At 45.3% G+C, this 13,734-nt stretch overlaps 1 protein-coding gene across 5 annotated transcripts in view; it reads left to right on the forward strand.

Annotated features, from left to right (window-relative positions):
* The first annotated feature begins 11,834 nt into the window (after positions 1 to 11,834).
* The window catches only part of Igf2bp2 (insulin like growth factor 2 mRNA binding protein 2), a 147,594-nt gene continuing 145,694 nt past the window's right edge, over positions 11,835 to 13,734 (forward strand). For all 5 annotated transcript variants that reach the window (XM_087186733.1, XM_087186737.1, XM_087186734.1 and 2 more), the window contains exons 1-2: positions 11,835 to 12,088; positions 13,423 to 13,483. In XM_087186733.1, coding sequence (XP_087042859.1) covers positions 11,911 to 12,088; positions 13,423 to 13,483 — 239 coding nt within the window. In that variant the 5' untranslated portion in view covers positions 11,835 to 11,910. The remainder of the gene's footprint in view (positions 12,089 to 13,422; positions 13,484 to 13,734) is intronic.

The raw sequence follows: 13,734 nt of genomic DNA on the forward strand, positions 1-13,734 counted from the left end.
CACCTTCCACTCGAATCTTTTGGCTCTCCAGCATAGAGATAGCCATTTTTCATTCTTCCACCCCTGATTCCGCAGGTGGCCACTGTAAGCGTACCTTGTAAATCCTTTATATAATCATATTCCTCCTTAACAACCGAGTTCTGTTCCTGTGACTAGGTCATTAAATGAATTGGTCGCTAAATGAGGAATTTTATGTAGTATGTACGTTACAATATTCAGAACAAAGCAATGGTGAAAGGAAACTCTAACGTGATGACTTTGCTTTTATCTGCATAACTTATACAATACTATAATGTATAACAACATAAAACTACAGCGCTGTACTGTACAAAAATTGATGTACTTGGCAAAAATTACAGTACTATATGAACACGATGTATTGTACAAAAAAAGACATGGAGGCTTTATAAATAAGATGTACAGAACCATACAAATGAAAAAGATGGGTGGTGAGTCTGAGTGGTGGGTCCTAAGTCTGAACAATCGTTAGAAAAATAGGTCATTAAATGAGGACTCTCTGTATGTACTGTCCTTCTAGTTCCTAACCCTGATACATGTGCATTGAGGCCCCTTCTTCCCAGGATGTGGAACTAGGGGAAGGGCAAGGGGGCTCTGGAGTGAGTGAAAACAATCAATGCTTGTTATGTGCATGTACAAATCTGCCAGTATAAAACCCATTAATCTGTATAACCATTTAAAAAGTGGGGGAAAGAGTAAAAAAAAAAGTCCAGAACACGTGAAACTTTAGTGCATGATAAAGATGGCATCTCAAAAATGTAGGCTAAAAGGATTTTTAAAATAACTGGTGCTCGAACAACTAGTAAGCTGTTTAGGAAAAAGTGGTAAAATTAGATCCATACCTCATACCAGCCATAAAATAAATTCCACATAGACCATGGATCTAAATATAGAAAAGAAAGCATACATGTCTTATTTAGAAAATGAGTTAATTTTTTTTAACCTGGGTATAGGGGAAAGCTTTCTGATAATAAGTCAGAATCAAATGAAATTAAAGAAAAGACTCATCAATTTGACTACATTTTTACATAGGAAAAGTCTTTCTGTAGTTTCAAATTTTCACATTTTATACCTAGTCAAAAGACAATTAAAACCTAGGAGAAAATATTTATAACATGTATCATGAATGCATGTACTCATAACCTCTAGTAGGGCTTATATACCTAATATTTAAATGTCATAAAAAATTGAGAAAAATAGATCAAAACCGAACAGAAAAATGGGCAAGAGATATGAACAGAAAACATAAGAAGGAAAAATTATCCTTAAACATGATCCTTAAATGCTCTCTTACTCACAATAAAAGAATTACAAATTAAAACTACACTGAGATACCATTTCTCATGTATCAGATTGGCAAAATTCAAAAGCATAATCACACATTTTGTTGGCAGACTGTAGGGAAACAGGCACTCATGCAGTACTGGTGGAATGCAAACTGGTAAAATCTTTATGGAGAATTTCACAACATCTATTTAAACCCCACACATACTTGCACATATATTTTTTGACTCAGCAATCGCATTCATAAGAATTTACCCTGAAGATAAACCTACAACAGTGCAGGAGCACATACATACAAGGGTACTCATAGCACATATACTGTTGGTGAGATTGCAGTCATGTATATTACTGACATGCCCATGTGAACAATACGAGTGTCATGTGGCTGTTTAAGAAATGAGAAAGATCTCCATGAATCAGTATGGAATGATTTCCAGGATTTATTGTTAAGTGAAGAAAGCAAAGTGCAAGGGTATCAGTAATATGCTACTTTTTTTTTTTTTGGTACCGGGGATCGAACTCGGGTCCTTGCACTTGCGCAGCAGGCGGCAAAACCACTGAGCTAAATCCCTGGCCCTATGCTATGTTTTTGTAGGAAAGAAGAATAAGAAAATATGTACATATATGTTCATTCATGCAGAAAGAAACACAGGAAAGATTAATCAGAGATCATTGAGACTGGTTACCCTCGGGTTAGTGGAAATGGGTTGGACAGAATAGAAGAGATGAAATTCCTAACTATATCTTCTGTGTTTTGCAACCATGTAAATACTTTACATAACAATAAAAGGAGAAAAAAATAAAGCCAAAGAATAGAGAGGAAACTAGAGTGGAAAGCCCAGAATCAAACAAACCAAATTTCAAATGAATAAAATAATCAACATTGCAGGAGGAAAATAAAAGTCAACTTTTGAACACTGTGTTTGAATTACACATCCTTAAAGACAAAAGAACTGTCAAGAAATTTTAGATAACAGAAATGTAGACAATAGGCTTTTGTTTTTTGTTTTTTTCTGTTTGGAAGAAGCAGGAATAATTCCATGTACACTAGAATTAAGAAAATAATATATTGTAGATAATCAGAGCCAGGTTTCTCACTGTTGAGTTATAAAAAGCAGGAGAGAATGAGTCCTGTAGTGCTTCACTGGAAACAGAGGTATTGGTATGAACTTGATTTTTAATATAGCACTAAATAAGTACAGACAGATATAGACGTGTGTGTGTGTGTGTGTGTTTACATATACAATCTTTTTCCTAGTTCCTCCAACTACGAGGATCTAGAATCAATTGGTTTCTACATACCATTCTCTGCTAATAAGTATTAAGGCGCCTTGGGTAGTGGCTGATTATAGGACAGAGGCAGAGAAACAGTACAAACCTGGAACAACATCAGAGGTTCACATGTGCCAGCTTGAAGGGGTTCTTGCTAGCCAAATCTGGGACACCGTGAACAACAAAATAATAATTGTAGACGTTGAATAAAATAAGAATCCATTAGTATAGACTGACATAATACTGTATATGGGGGAAAATCTTTCCTTAAACTAGAAAGAAAGCCAAATAATAAATATAAAAGGAACGATTAAATTAGATTCACCACTTGGCAGCCATAATTAATTCAGGTACAAATCAACTGTAGATATTTCTAAAACCAGTGGTTGAAATTTTGAGGAGTAACAAAGTATACAGATGGTTTCAAAGTCTCTCTCCAAGAAACAGTACCTTTACAATTAAGAGACCTAGGGGCCGGGCATTCAGTTCAGTGGTTTCACTGCCTGCCTCGCAAGCACAAGGACCTGAATTCGATCCCTGGTACCAAAAAAGAAAAAAAAATAAAAATAAAAAATAAAAGAGAGACCTGATACCAACCCACCACTCAAACCAAGTGGGCAAAGCTAGAATCACTAGTGTGGGACAAATCAACATCATGTGCCTCCTAACACCGCATTACCTCTGTGTTATCCTTCAAGAAAATACATAATCTAATGTAATCATGAGGAAACACCAGACAAATCCGTATCGAGGGACATTCTATCAAATAAACAGCCTGTGCCGATCAAGAATGTCAAGGTTATAAAAAACAAAAAACATCTGAGAAACTGTGCAGAGTACAAAGAGACAACCAAATACAACAAATGATTTGGAATTTTCTTTTACTACAGCAAACATCATGGACACAATTGGTGAAACCAAACGCAGCAACAGATTATAGGATCAATAGTTACCTTCCGGTTTGCATCATTGTACTAGAGAGATGTACACTTGTATATCTTTTTTCAGCAGATACAAACTGAAAGATTTAGGCACAAAGGAATGGTCTGCCTACAGTTTACTCTCAAATGGTTGAGAAACAGAAAAGAATAAAACAAATGTGTAAAATATAAACATTTGGGGAATCTGGGTAAACAATGTATAGGACTTCCTTGAACTACCATTGCAAATTTCCTGTAAGTTTGACCCTATACAGTGGATATGTATAGAAATATTCACATACTATATATGTATCTCTTTTTTTTCTTTAATGTAGAGGTTTCATTCAGGAGTTCTACTGCTGGGTTGTGGGAATTAGATCATTTTTCCAGTAGGAGATTGAATCTAGGACCTTCACACTAGGCTACACCCCAACCCCTTTTTAATTTTTTTTTTCTAATTTTGAGACAGGGTCTTTCCGAGTCACTAAGTTACCCATGCTGGGGTCAAACTTGTAATTCTCCTGTCTCAGCTTCCCTTACAGGCATGTGTCCCCATACTTGGCTAGGAATCTGTTATTTTAAAATTCTCTTGGCAATTATGATGTATAATATGGTTTATGAAACACCATCTGCCTCACAGTATAATTTTTTTGTTATTGGAAAGACAAAAAAGATAAACACCCTTGTACCTAGCAAGTAGCTTTAAAAACAAACAAAAAACCAAATCAAATTGAAATTCTAGTCCCTTGTCTCTTGTCCTAGAGATAATCATCACAAATTTTGAGTTTTTTGTTCCCACTCATGGTTTTTTTTTTTGGCACTGGGGATTGAACTTGGGACCTTGCGCTTTCGAGGCAGGCGGGGTGCCACTGAGCTAAATCCCTGGCCCCCCACTTGTGTTTTTATAGAATTGTATCCTACACATATATCCATATTAACAATAGTTTTGGATGTTCTCAAACTCTGTATAAATGGTACCACAACACATCCTTCTACAGCATAATTTCATTTAGCATATGTTTTTAGTTTTTTTGTTTTTTTGGTTTTTTTGGTACCAGGGATCGAATTCAGGTCCTTGCGCTTGCGCAGCAGGCGGCGAAACCACTGAGCTCAATCCCAGGCCCATGTTTTTAGTTTTTAATGTTGATACATGTAGCTTCATTTATTTTACCCAGGAGAGAGGTAAACTAAGGATTCCAGAGAAAAATGTATGAACATGTATATTTTTTGACCTGACATACAATATTCAATTTATAGCTATGACACAAATTTAAAAAGTTTGTCCTGGGGGTGGGGATTTAGCTCAGTGGTTTTGCTGCTTGCCTTGCAAGCACAAGGACCCAAGTTTGATCCCCAGTACCAAAAAGAAAAAAAAAAAGTTTGTCCTGTACAAGTACTTTACCACTGAGTTATATCCCTAGCACTTTTTATTTTTTTGAGACAGTCTGGCCAGCTTGCCCAGGCTGGGCTTGAACTTGCAATCCTCCTGCCTCAGCTTCCTGAGTATCTGAAATCACAAGTACAAATCACTGTGCTTGGCTGCTGTGCCACGATTTAAAAAATCTGTTTTCTTGCTAGTAGACATTTAGGTTCTTCTGTGGTTCAAATGGGCCCCCTAAAGTTCATGTGTCGGAAGCTTAATCCCCGATGCAGCAGTGTTGAGGCAAGAGGTAAGCATTAGGTCCTGAGAGATCTGTTGTCATTATTACAGGTGAGCACATTACACAGGTGAGCTCAGCTTCCTCTTGCTGGCTCACGAATGCCACATCACCTCGTGAGGCCCTCCATTGTGTCCTGATGCACAGGAAGAACCTCACCAGATGTGGGCCCTCCATCCTGGGCTTTCCAGCCTCCAGAGCCATGAGCCAAACAAACTTGCACTGTTGGAAAATTTCTCAGCTGCTGGTATTCTGGTGTAAAAGCACAAAATGGACTAAGATCAGTTCTTTCCAATTTTTTCACTTTCATGGTGCTACAATTAAGTCTTGAACACACTTCTCCATGCATATTTTCTTTTCTTTCTTTTTTTGGTACCTGGGATCAAACTTGGGACCTTGCGCTTGTGAAGCAGGTGCTGGAACCACTGAGCTAAATCCCCAGTCCCCTCCATGCATATTTTCTTCAGAGGAGAAATTACTAGGTTGAATGTTGTGCACACTTACTCATTTTCTTAGAGTCATCAGTTCTCCCCTCTTCAAGATCATGTAGTCATCTGTAGAATAGAAGGCAGAGTCTATGGCTTCACATGCAAGTATGTGGGCAGATACAATAAGTGCTCTTTGGATTTCATCTTTTTCCCCAATAAAATAAAAAGCAAGGTTATCAGGGGAGACTTGGGGTGGAAGAACAACTGAAAGTGTGAAGAGACAGGAGATGAGACTGCAGGTAGTGCTCTGGACTTGCATTTTCAGCTGTACTTGATACTGACGTTACTCCTCGGAGTCCTACTCTTGAAGGTCCCTACTCCTGCCAGCAGTGGCCACTCCACTCCTCTTCACTGATTCTCAGAGTCATCCGAGTTTTAAATTTTGTCAACTTGATGGTTGTGAATTGGCTCATTCATATTCTCAGCCCATTTTTCTAATGATTATCTTTTCCTGGTTGATTTCTAAGTTCTCTTTATGCAGTTTGGATAATACACTGGTGTTTACATTCTGATTAACACATATTTTCTCTGTGGAGCCTTTGACCATTGCTCCTTTCTTGTATGTTTTTCCTAGTGTTAATGAGTTCCTTGTTTTTCCATTTGCCTGGTTTTCCATATACCTGTGATTTTCCCCCAAATGCTCAAAGCTCACCATCTTACCTGAAATAATTACTTTGCATTCATAAAAATGAATTAATTTTTGAGGTTTTTGTCCCTTGATGTCTTCATTCTGAGCCATCTAGCCTTTTGTTCTAATCTATAACGGTTGATTTCTAGATGAGTGCATCGCTGACGTTCTAACTTTCTTTTTTCATGGTATAGTTGTCACATATTTCCTAGTAGCTTCCCCCAAATGGGGACATGTTTGAATCCTTGCATACCTTTTTAATTGGTCTCCTTAGACTTAGAATTCTAGCTTGAAAGGAATTTCCACTCAGAGACACTCAAAGGCAATGTATTATTACTGTTTTCTAGTTTCTTGTGTTTTAGAAAAATACATTTTCTGGCTATCATTAAGAAATGAAATAATAACAAATGCTGGTGAAGCTGCAGGGAAAAATGAATCCTTCCTTCTACACTGTTGGTGGAAGTGTAAACTAGTACAACCACTATGGAAATCAGTATAGAGTCCTCAAAAAACTAAAGCTAGGAATTCCATTCAACCCAGCTATTCCCCTTCTATGTATCTTTCTCAAGAGTTAAAGACATCATATTACAGCGATACATGTATACCCATGTTTATAGAAGTACAATTCATACCAGCTAAATCTTGAAGGCCTATATATCCATCAACAGATGAATGGATAAAGAAAATATGGTTTTTATGCACAGTGGAGTACTACTCTGCCATAACCCTGAGTTATTTGTAGGAAAATGGATGCACCTTGAGACCACGTTAAGTTTACTAAATCAGACACACAGCTTAAATATTGCATGATTTCTCTTATAAAGAGATCCAACATATAAATAAATTGTAAAGCAAAATAAAAGATAGTTGGAAACAGGGAGATAGAAATTCTGCAAAATGGAAGGAGATCAAGAAATGGAGGAAAAGGGGAGGAAAAAAAGAAGTTAAGATGTGTTATGTCCATATACCAACTCCACACAGGAATGGCTTTTTTTTTGGTACCAGGGATTGAACTTGGGACCTTGCACTTGCAAGGGAGGCACCGGAATCACTGAGCTAAATCCCCAGCCCTCCACAAAGGAATGTAATCATTATATACTGCAAACATGTACTAACAGAAAAAAAAAATATGTTCCCATTCTTTTTCTAAACCCTGTGTGTGTGATTTGTTTTGCTCAAGATATTTTTATAACTTGAGTTCTAAGTTTCACAATGATGTGCTTTGCTCTGAATGTTGTCATTGTGCTGGGATTTCTGGAAATTTCTTCAATCTAGAGATCCATACGTTTGATTCTGGGAACTTGTTTTTGTTTTGCATTATTTCGCTTTTTCTCAAACTTATTTTCGACTGCACACTGCTTTGATTTCAGTGCTTTATTATGTATACCTCTGTGCCTTTGTACATGTGATCCTTTTTTGCCCAGGATTTAGTTCTCACACCTCCTCCTATCAGCAGATTGCTAGTTATCCTTTAATACCCATTCCCAACCTCGGTTCTAAGATGAACCCTCCTGAGCACAGGGTGAATGAAATCTCTTCTCTGCTCAGTCTACTGTGGCACCTGTAAAGCACACTATGACCTGGGATCCATCTGCCTCCCTCACTAACCATGAAATTAAGATGTTTCTTCGTTGTGTCCTCAGCGTCACTGTGTAATGGCACACATAGATGAATGAATTCAGACAAGGGGGAAAGTCCTCCTGCTACATGTCAAGCACTGTGCAAGATAGGTACCATCACGCACCCCTTCACTCAGTCTATTTCCAGGTGGTTGTGCATTCAACAAATACTACCCAAGCCCCTGTTATGGACCAGGTTACACATTGGCTGAAGGAAATTCAAAGGGTAAAAATACAAGATCTTATTCTAGAAACTCAACACGTAATAGAAAACTTTCTTCTAATTAAAAACAATTGAGGAGCATTTCCGTTTCTAATGCTACTTATTCAGAATAGCTGCCTGCCAGGTCTCTTTCAAATGAATTGTCTGCTTTTATTTAAAAAAATTTTTAAAAATTGACAGAATTCACACACCACAGCTCAATGGTACAGCACTTACCTGAGGTCAACTCCCAGTACCAAGGAAACTAAAAAAAAAAAAAAAAAAAAAGTACACGCCACTTTTTTTCAGCATACTCACAATGTCATGCAACTATCTCTAGTAGACAAGGTATCTCTTATCCTTATGAATGAAGTACTGAGCTTATCTTGGCACAAAGTCAGGAGAGGAAGGAGGCGTTTACCAGAGGAGGAAATGCATTCCAGGGACAGGAAACAGTATGTACAAAGGGGTGGAGTTCTGAGATGGCCCAGGATTTGGAGAATATAAAAAGTGCAGGGGAGCTGGAGTTTATTGCGAGTAAATGGATGGGCTATTTTACAAATGACGAATCTGAAGCCCAGAAGGGTAAAGTAGCTCAACTATGGTCAGATACTTTCCTTTAATACTAACTCAACAAAAGGTGTGTAAGGGTCATCACCTTACCACCAAATCGTTCTCAATGCACATGCAGATACTGACATGAACTTTGCAAAAGCTACCTCCCCGCTGGTTTTGTTCCAGCAATAAAAATAAATAGGCTTTATTCCAAGAAAGTGGCTTCATTTTCTCATCCAACCCCTCTCGTTACCTAGAAAATTGGCCATATTGACGACCATTATCAGTTGAGCAAAAAACTGTTTCCTCTGAGGTCTTAGGCATTCAAAGGTTAAGGGTACCACAGTGATACCCTTTGAAGGTGCTCTGACCATGGACAGAAATGTTTTGGTCATGAAATACCACGATGAAGACTTAATACTTTGTGGACTCTTACGCTAGCATGTTCCCAGGTGTGTTTCAAGCCTTCTATGTGACCATGAAGAAGTTCTTTTGTTTTCCTGGGCTTTAGTTTTCCTACATGCAAATGAGATGAAGAAATCTTTTCTAAGACACCTTACTCTCATGTTGCCCTAAAGAATCACTGAGGTTCAGAACTGCCTTGAAACTCCCGAGGAAATGCTTTAAAAAGTTACATGCTTATTACAAGAGTTTCTCCGAATTTCTGACGTAGGTTAAACATTCATAAACTCTTTGTCAGGCTTCCATTGAGTCCAGATCATCCAAGAGCTCCAGTGTCCTCCATTTTAGATGTTAGCTGGCTGGGGAGGGTTGAGGTAGAGGAACTTGAGAGAAAACAGACTCTCTTTTGTCAGGCAGGAGCAAAGACATGGACTTCTGGTTTTGCATTTTGGAGGCTGTCCCTTTAGTCTTCAAAGGTCTCCCCACTCACTCCTTCCCTATTATACAAAAAGGAACTCAAGATAAGGGAATCTCAAGATAAGGAACCTTGGGTGCTACAAATCAAGAGATACGAGGCAAGTCCTTCACCATGGTTGCCATTCAAGCTCTTTTCCCACAGCACCACTGTTTACAAAATACCAGCCGGACAGAAAACAGAAAACACAAAACACCAAAGTATGGCAGAGTGCAATTATTTCACAGCAAACTCATTTCAAAGTGATCCTGGAGACCAGCATAAAACTCACCAGAAGCCACCTCTGTCTGATAAGGTTCCTTGGATTTTTGTCTGCTGTCCACTGGAGAACCCATGCTAAAACAGTTGCGCTTTTGCAAACGGAGCAAAAAATTGGTAAGTTGTCAGACAATATTGTACAACAAAGAAGTTTTATTAATCTTTCAGAGAGGAATGAGATCACCTATGGCTTTCCCCTACCCTCCTGGTCTTTTACAACAGAGTTTTGAATTACTATAAATAAGCAAACAAGCTGTCCTAAAACACAAAGATGATAATTCCAATTAGGGACATTTGTGTAAATAATCTAAGGATAGTTGGCTCCCAGTCTGATATATGCACTCACAAATCTTTTTCATTTGTTATTCTCCTCCACATCTGAGTAAGCAAGCACCCATACCTAGTTCATCTGTTAGTTTGGGGACAGTGGTGAAGTTGATTCCCAACTCTGGGAGCAGTGAAATCCAACTCTTTCTAGAGAGGGGGAAATATGTGAGTATTTCAGACAAAAGCCAGAGTGCAAATAGGCATTGAGAATGGACTCATGATTTATGTTCCCTGGACAACTATTTAAGATCTCTTTTCCCCCTCAAAAAGTATTTTAAAGCTCTAAAATTCCTGGGGCAAAGAAATATAACAAGTAGTGTTGGTCCACAGTGCCTCCGCATGCTATTTAGTTATCCTTCATTACACCCTGCAAGGGTTTTTTTTTTTTTAAATCTGCTTTTTATAGATGACACTTAAGACTCAAGGAGGCTGGGACAAGCCAGGCCAGACAGCTGGCCAGAGGAGGAAGGCCTGTCCGGGGCAGGTGGGCCTTCCATAGTTAACAGTGCTCTGAATTACCTGAAAGCACTTGCACAAGTTACCACATCCAGCAAGCCACGTTCTCTCCACCCTGCTCACGAACTGGAAAACTTGGCAAAGAGAATTTCGTGACCCAGCCTGGACATCCGACCCCGTCCCACCTCTCCGTGTCTTCACCATCCAGGCACCCCTTCCTGCCCAAAGCCCTCACAAACCCCCAGCACTTCCCCGATCAACCCTTCATCTGGCTGGGTTGACTCTTGTGACTTCTCAGCTCTGAAACCTGCCCTCTCTCTCCCTCATAGAATTTCATTTCCCGGCTGTGGCCGGGCTCTAACCACCGAGCTTCCCGCTGGGGCCCGGAGCTCAGCCCGCCTCTGGTCTGCCGGGCTCCTTCCCGAGCCCCTCGTACCGCTCTCACCCCAACCCTGCCTCTTCCGTCAGTCGAGCTGTTTCCTCCGCGGGAAGGACCTCTTCCCCGCGCTCGGGAACTCCTCCAGGCCCCTCCGCCGCGGCTCGGACCGAGCCCCGCGCGCTCCGCGGCGTGCAGCTTCCCGCCCCGACCTTCCGACCCCCTTACGGGTCGGGAAACTGAGGCCGGGGCGGGAACGACTTTCTGGCTGGGCATACAGTCCGGGCGCCCCGACCCTCGTCCGCTCGCGGCGCCCAGAAGCGCGGGCTCTGAGCGAGCGCACCGCCCGGGCACGCGCAGGGCGCCGGTCTCGGCCAAGTTGCCGCGAAAGTTGTCGTCTCCCCGGCGGCCGTCGCCGCTCTCCTCCGCGACGCACCTCCCGCGGCCGGCCCGCGCGCCCACATCCGGTCCACCTTGCGCACGCCCGCCCCGCGCTCCGCGGCTGCCACCGCGCCCTCTCGGGGCTCCGGGCCCGCGACCCGCTTCCGCCTGGCGGGCGCGGGGCGGGAGTCCGGGAAGCGGCGCCGAGCGCTCGGGGCGCAGCGGCGGGCCGGGGCGGGGGCGCTCACGCCGCACAAACTCTGAGACACGCGGGTGCGCCGCCGCTGCCGCCGCGCCTCCTCCCGCCACCTCGAAAGGCCGAGCGAGCGAGCAGGCGGGCGGGCGAGGTGGGCAGAGTGCGCTTTGTCCGAGCGCCGCCGCCGCCCGGCCCGGGACTCTGCCCGAGGAGGCCGCCGCGCAGTCCCCGCCTCCGCCTCTGCCCCCGGGCGGGCCGCGGTGGGGGGAGCCGGGCGCGGGCGGGGGCGGGCGCAGGGCGGGCGGGGGGCGGGGGAGGAGGGGCGCGGGCGGCGGAGGCGGCGAGCGCGCCGGGTACCGGGCCGGGGGAGCCGCGGGCTCTCGGGGAAGGCGCGGATGATGAACAAGCTCTACATCGGGAACCTCAGCCCCGCCGTCACCGCCGACGACCTCCGGCAGCTCTTCGGGGACAGGAAGCTGCCCCTGGCGGGACAGGTCCTGCTCAAGTCTGGCTACGCCTTCGTGGACTACCCCGACCAGAACTGGGCCATCCGCGCCATCGAGACCCTCTCCGGTGAGCACTCGGTGCCGCTCCGGCCCCCGGCTCGCCCGCCTCGGCCCGGACGGCGCCCGCGGGGAGGCCGAGTCCGGCGGGCGGCGCCCGCGGGACTCCCGCGCCCGAGCGCTCACTTCACGCACCGACTCGCGGGCGCCGCCGCCGCCCCCCACCCCCCCGCAGCCTCTGTCCCCTCTCCCTGACCTTCTTGTCACCCCAGGACCTCTCCCGCACCCAGCATCTCCTCCTCCCGCGGCCGGACCTCCTCCTTCCCAGCCTCGTGCCCGGACCTCTCGCCTCCGGCTCCCCGAGCCGCGCTCTCCCTTCGAGCCGTCTCCCCACCCGGCCCCCCGCTTTCGGCACCGCCTCGGCTCCCCCCTGAGCCCCCTACAGTCTCGGGGCCCCGAGCCCCGGCCCTCGCGCGCGCACCTCTCCCGCGGTCTGCGCCCCAGCCCCAGTCCCCTCTGGCTGCTCTCTCCAGCGCTTCTATTTTTCCCTGAATTTTTTGTCCGATTTTATTGAGAAGAACTCGGGCCTGGGGGCTTCCCCCCACCCGTCCCCCCGCCTCCCGCCCGGCCAGAAGCACCTTTTTACGAGGTGCCCGGTCTCAACTCGGTGGGGGCCCGGGCTGAGAACCGGGAAAGGCGACCGGGGGCCCGCGAGCGCGCGGAGCCCAGACGGAGTCCGAGTGCGGCACACTCCGCGCGCGCCCCGCTCGCCCCTGCACTCGCACCGCGCGGAGCCGCGCTCGCCCGGGCCCGGCCCAGCGCCCCGCGCCCCGCGCCCCGCACCCCGGCCCGCAGGAGCCCCTTTCCCCGGGGCGCGTGGAGTGGGGGCGGGGTGGCGGCGAGGCCAAGGTGACACCCAGAAGCGGGCAGGGACGGGGCTTTGGCGGCGGCAGCACACCCGGGGGGCTCCGGCGCGTCTCCCCGGGTACCGGGAGAGCGGGGCAGCGGAGGGGGCGCGAAGCCTTCGGGTCCCGGGTGAGCGGAATGGGAAGGTGGGGGCCGGAGAGGAGCGGGGCCGCGGCAGCCCTGCAGCTTGAGTTTCAAATGAGCTCATCCTTTCAAATTGGCGCCGCTCTTTATTAAATTTGTTTTTCCGGTAGTGCCACCCACAGCTCTACCTGGGGTCGGCCCCAGGCTCGCACCCTTCCCACCTCTCTCCGAGACCCGGGGCGCCCGCCTTTCTTCACCCTGGGCGCTAAGTTCGCCCAGCTGGAGCCGGGCGCGAGACCCCTGGAGGGCGCCCGAAGGCGGAGCCCGAGCCGGGAGCTGAGTGCTCGCCCCTCCTCGACCCCCGCGGGTTTGAGCTCCGGAAGGTTCTGAGTGTTTTAAATTTCTCTTTTAAAGGTAAAGTGGAATTGCATGGGAAAATCATGGAAGTTGATTATTCAGTCTCTAAAAAGCTAAGGTAAATATACAGTACTTTGCTTAGTTTTTCTGTGTGTGTGTGTGTGTGTGTGGATTGGGTGTAAGTATTAAGTAAAAAAACACACTCAGCTTTTAAAAACGCGTTCCTAACAGTTTTACAAAAAGTTGTTGTTTGTTTTCATCGGGAAGATGCATAGTTTATAAAGTTAAGCTTTTTTAGTTTCATTATATAAGGTGTTTACTGTACTTGGAAAATATCTGGCGCCTAATTGGGGGTCGGGAAGGCGAACG

Source organism: Heterocephalus glaber, unplaced genomic scaffold, assembly GCF_053883595.1.
Source record: "Heterocephalus glaber isolate CG9 unplaced genomic scaffold, H.glaber_assembly_v1.0 deba00001504, whole genome shotgun sequence".
NCBI lineage: Eukaryota > Metazoa > Chordata > Mammalia > Rodentia > Bathyergidae > Heterocephalus > Heterocephalus glaber.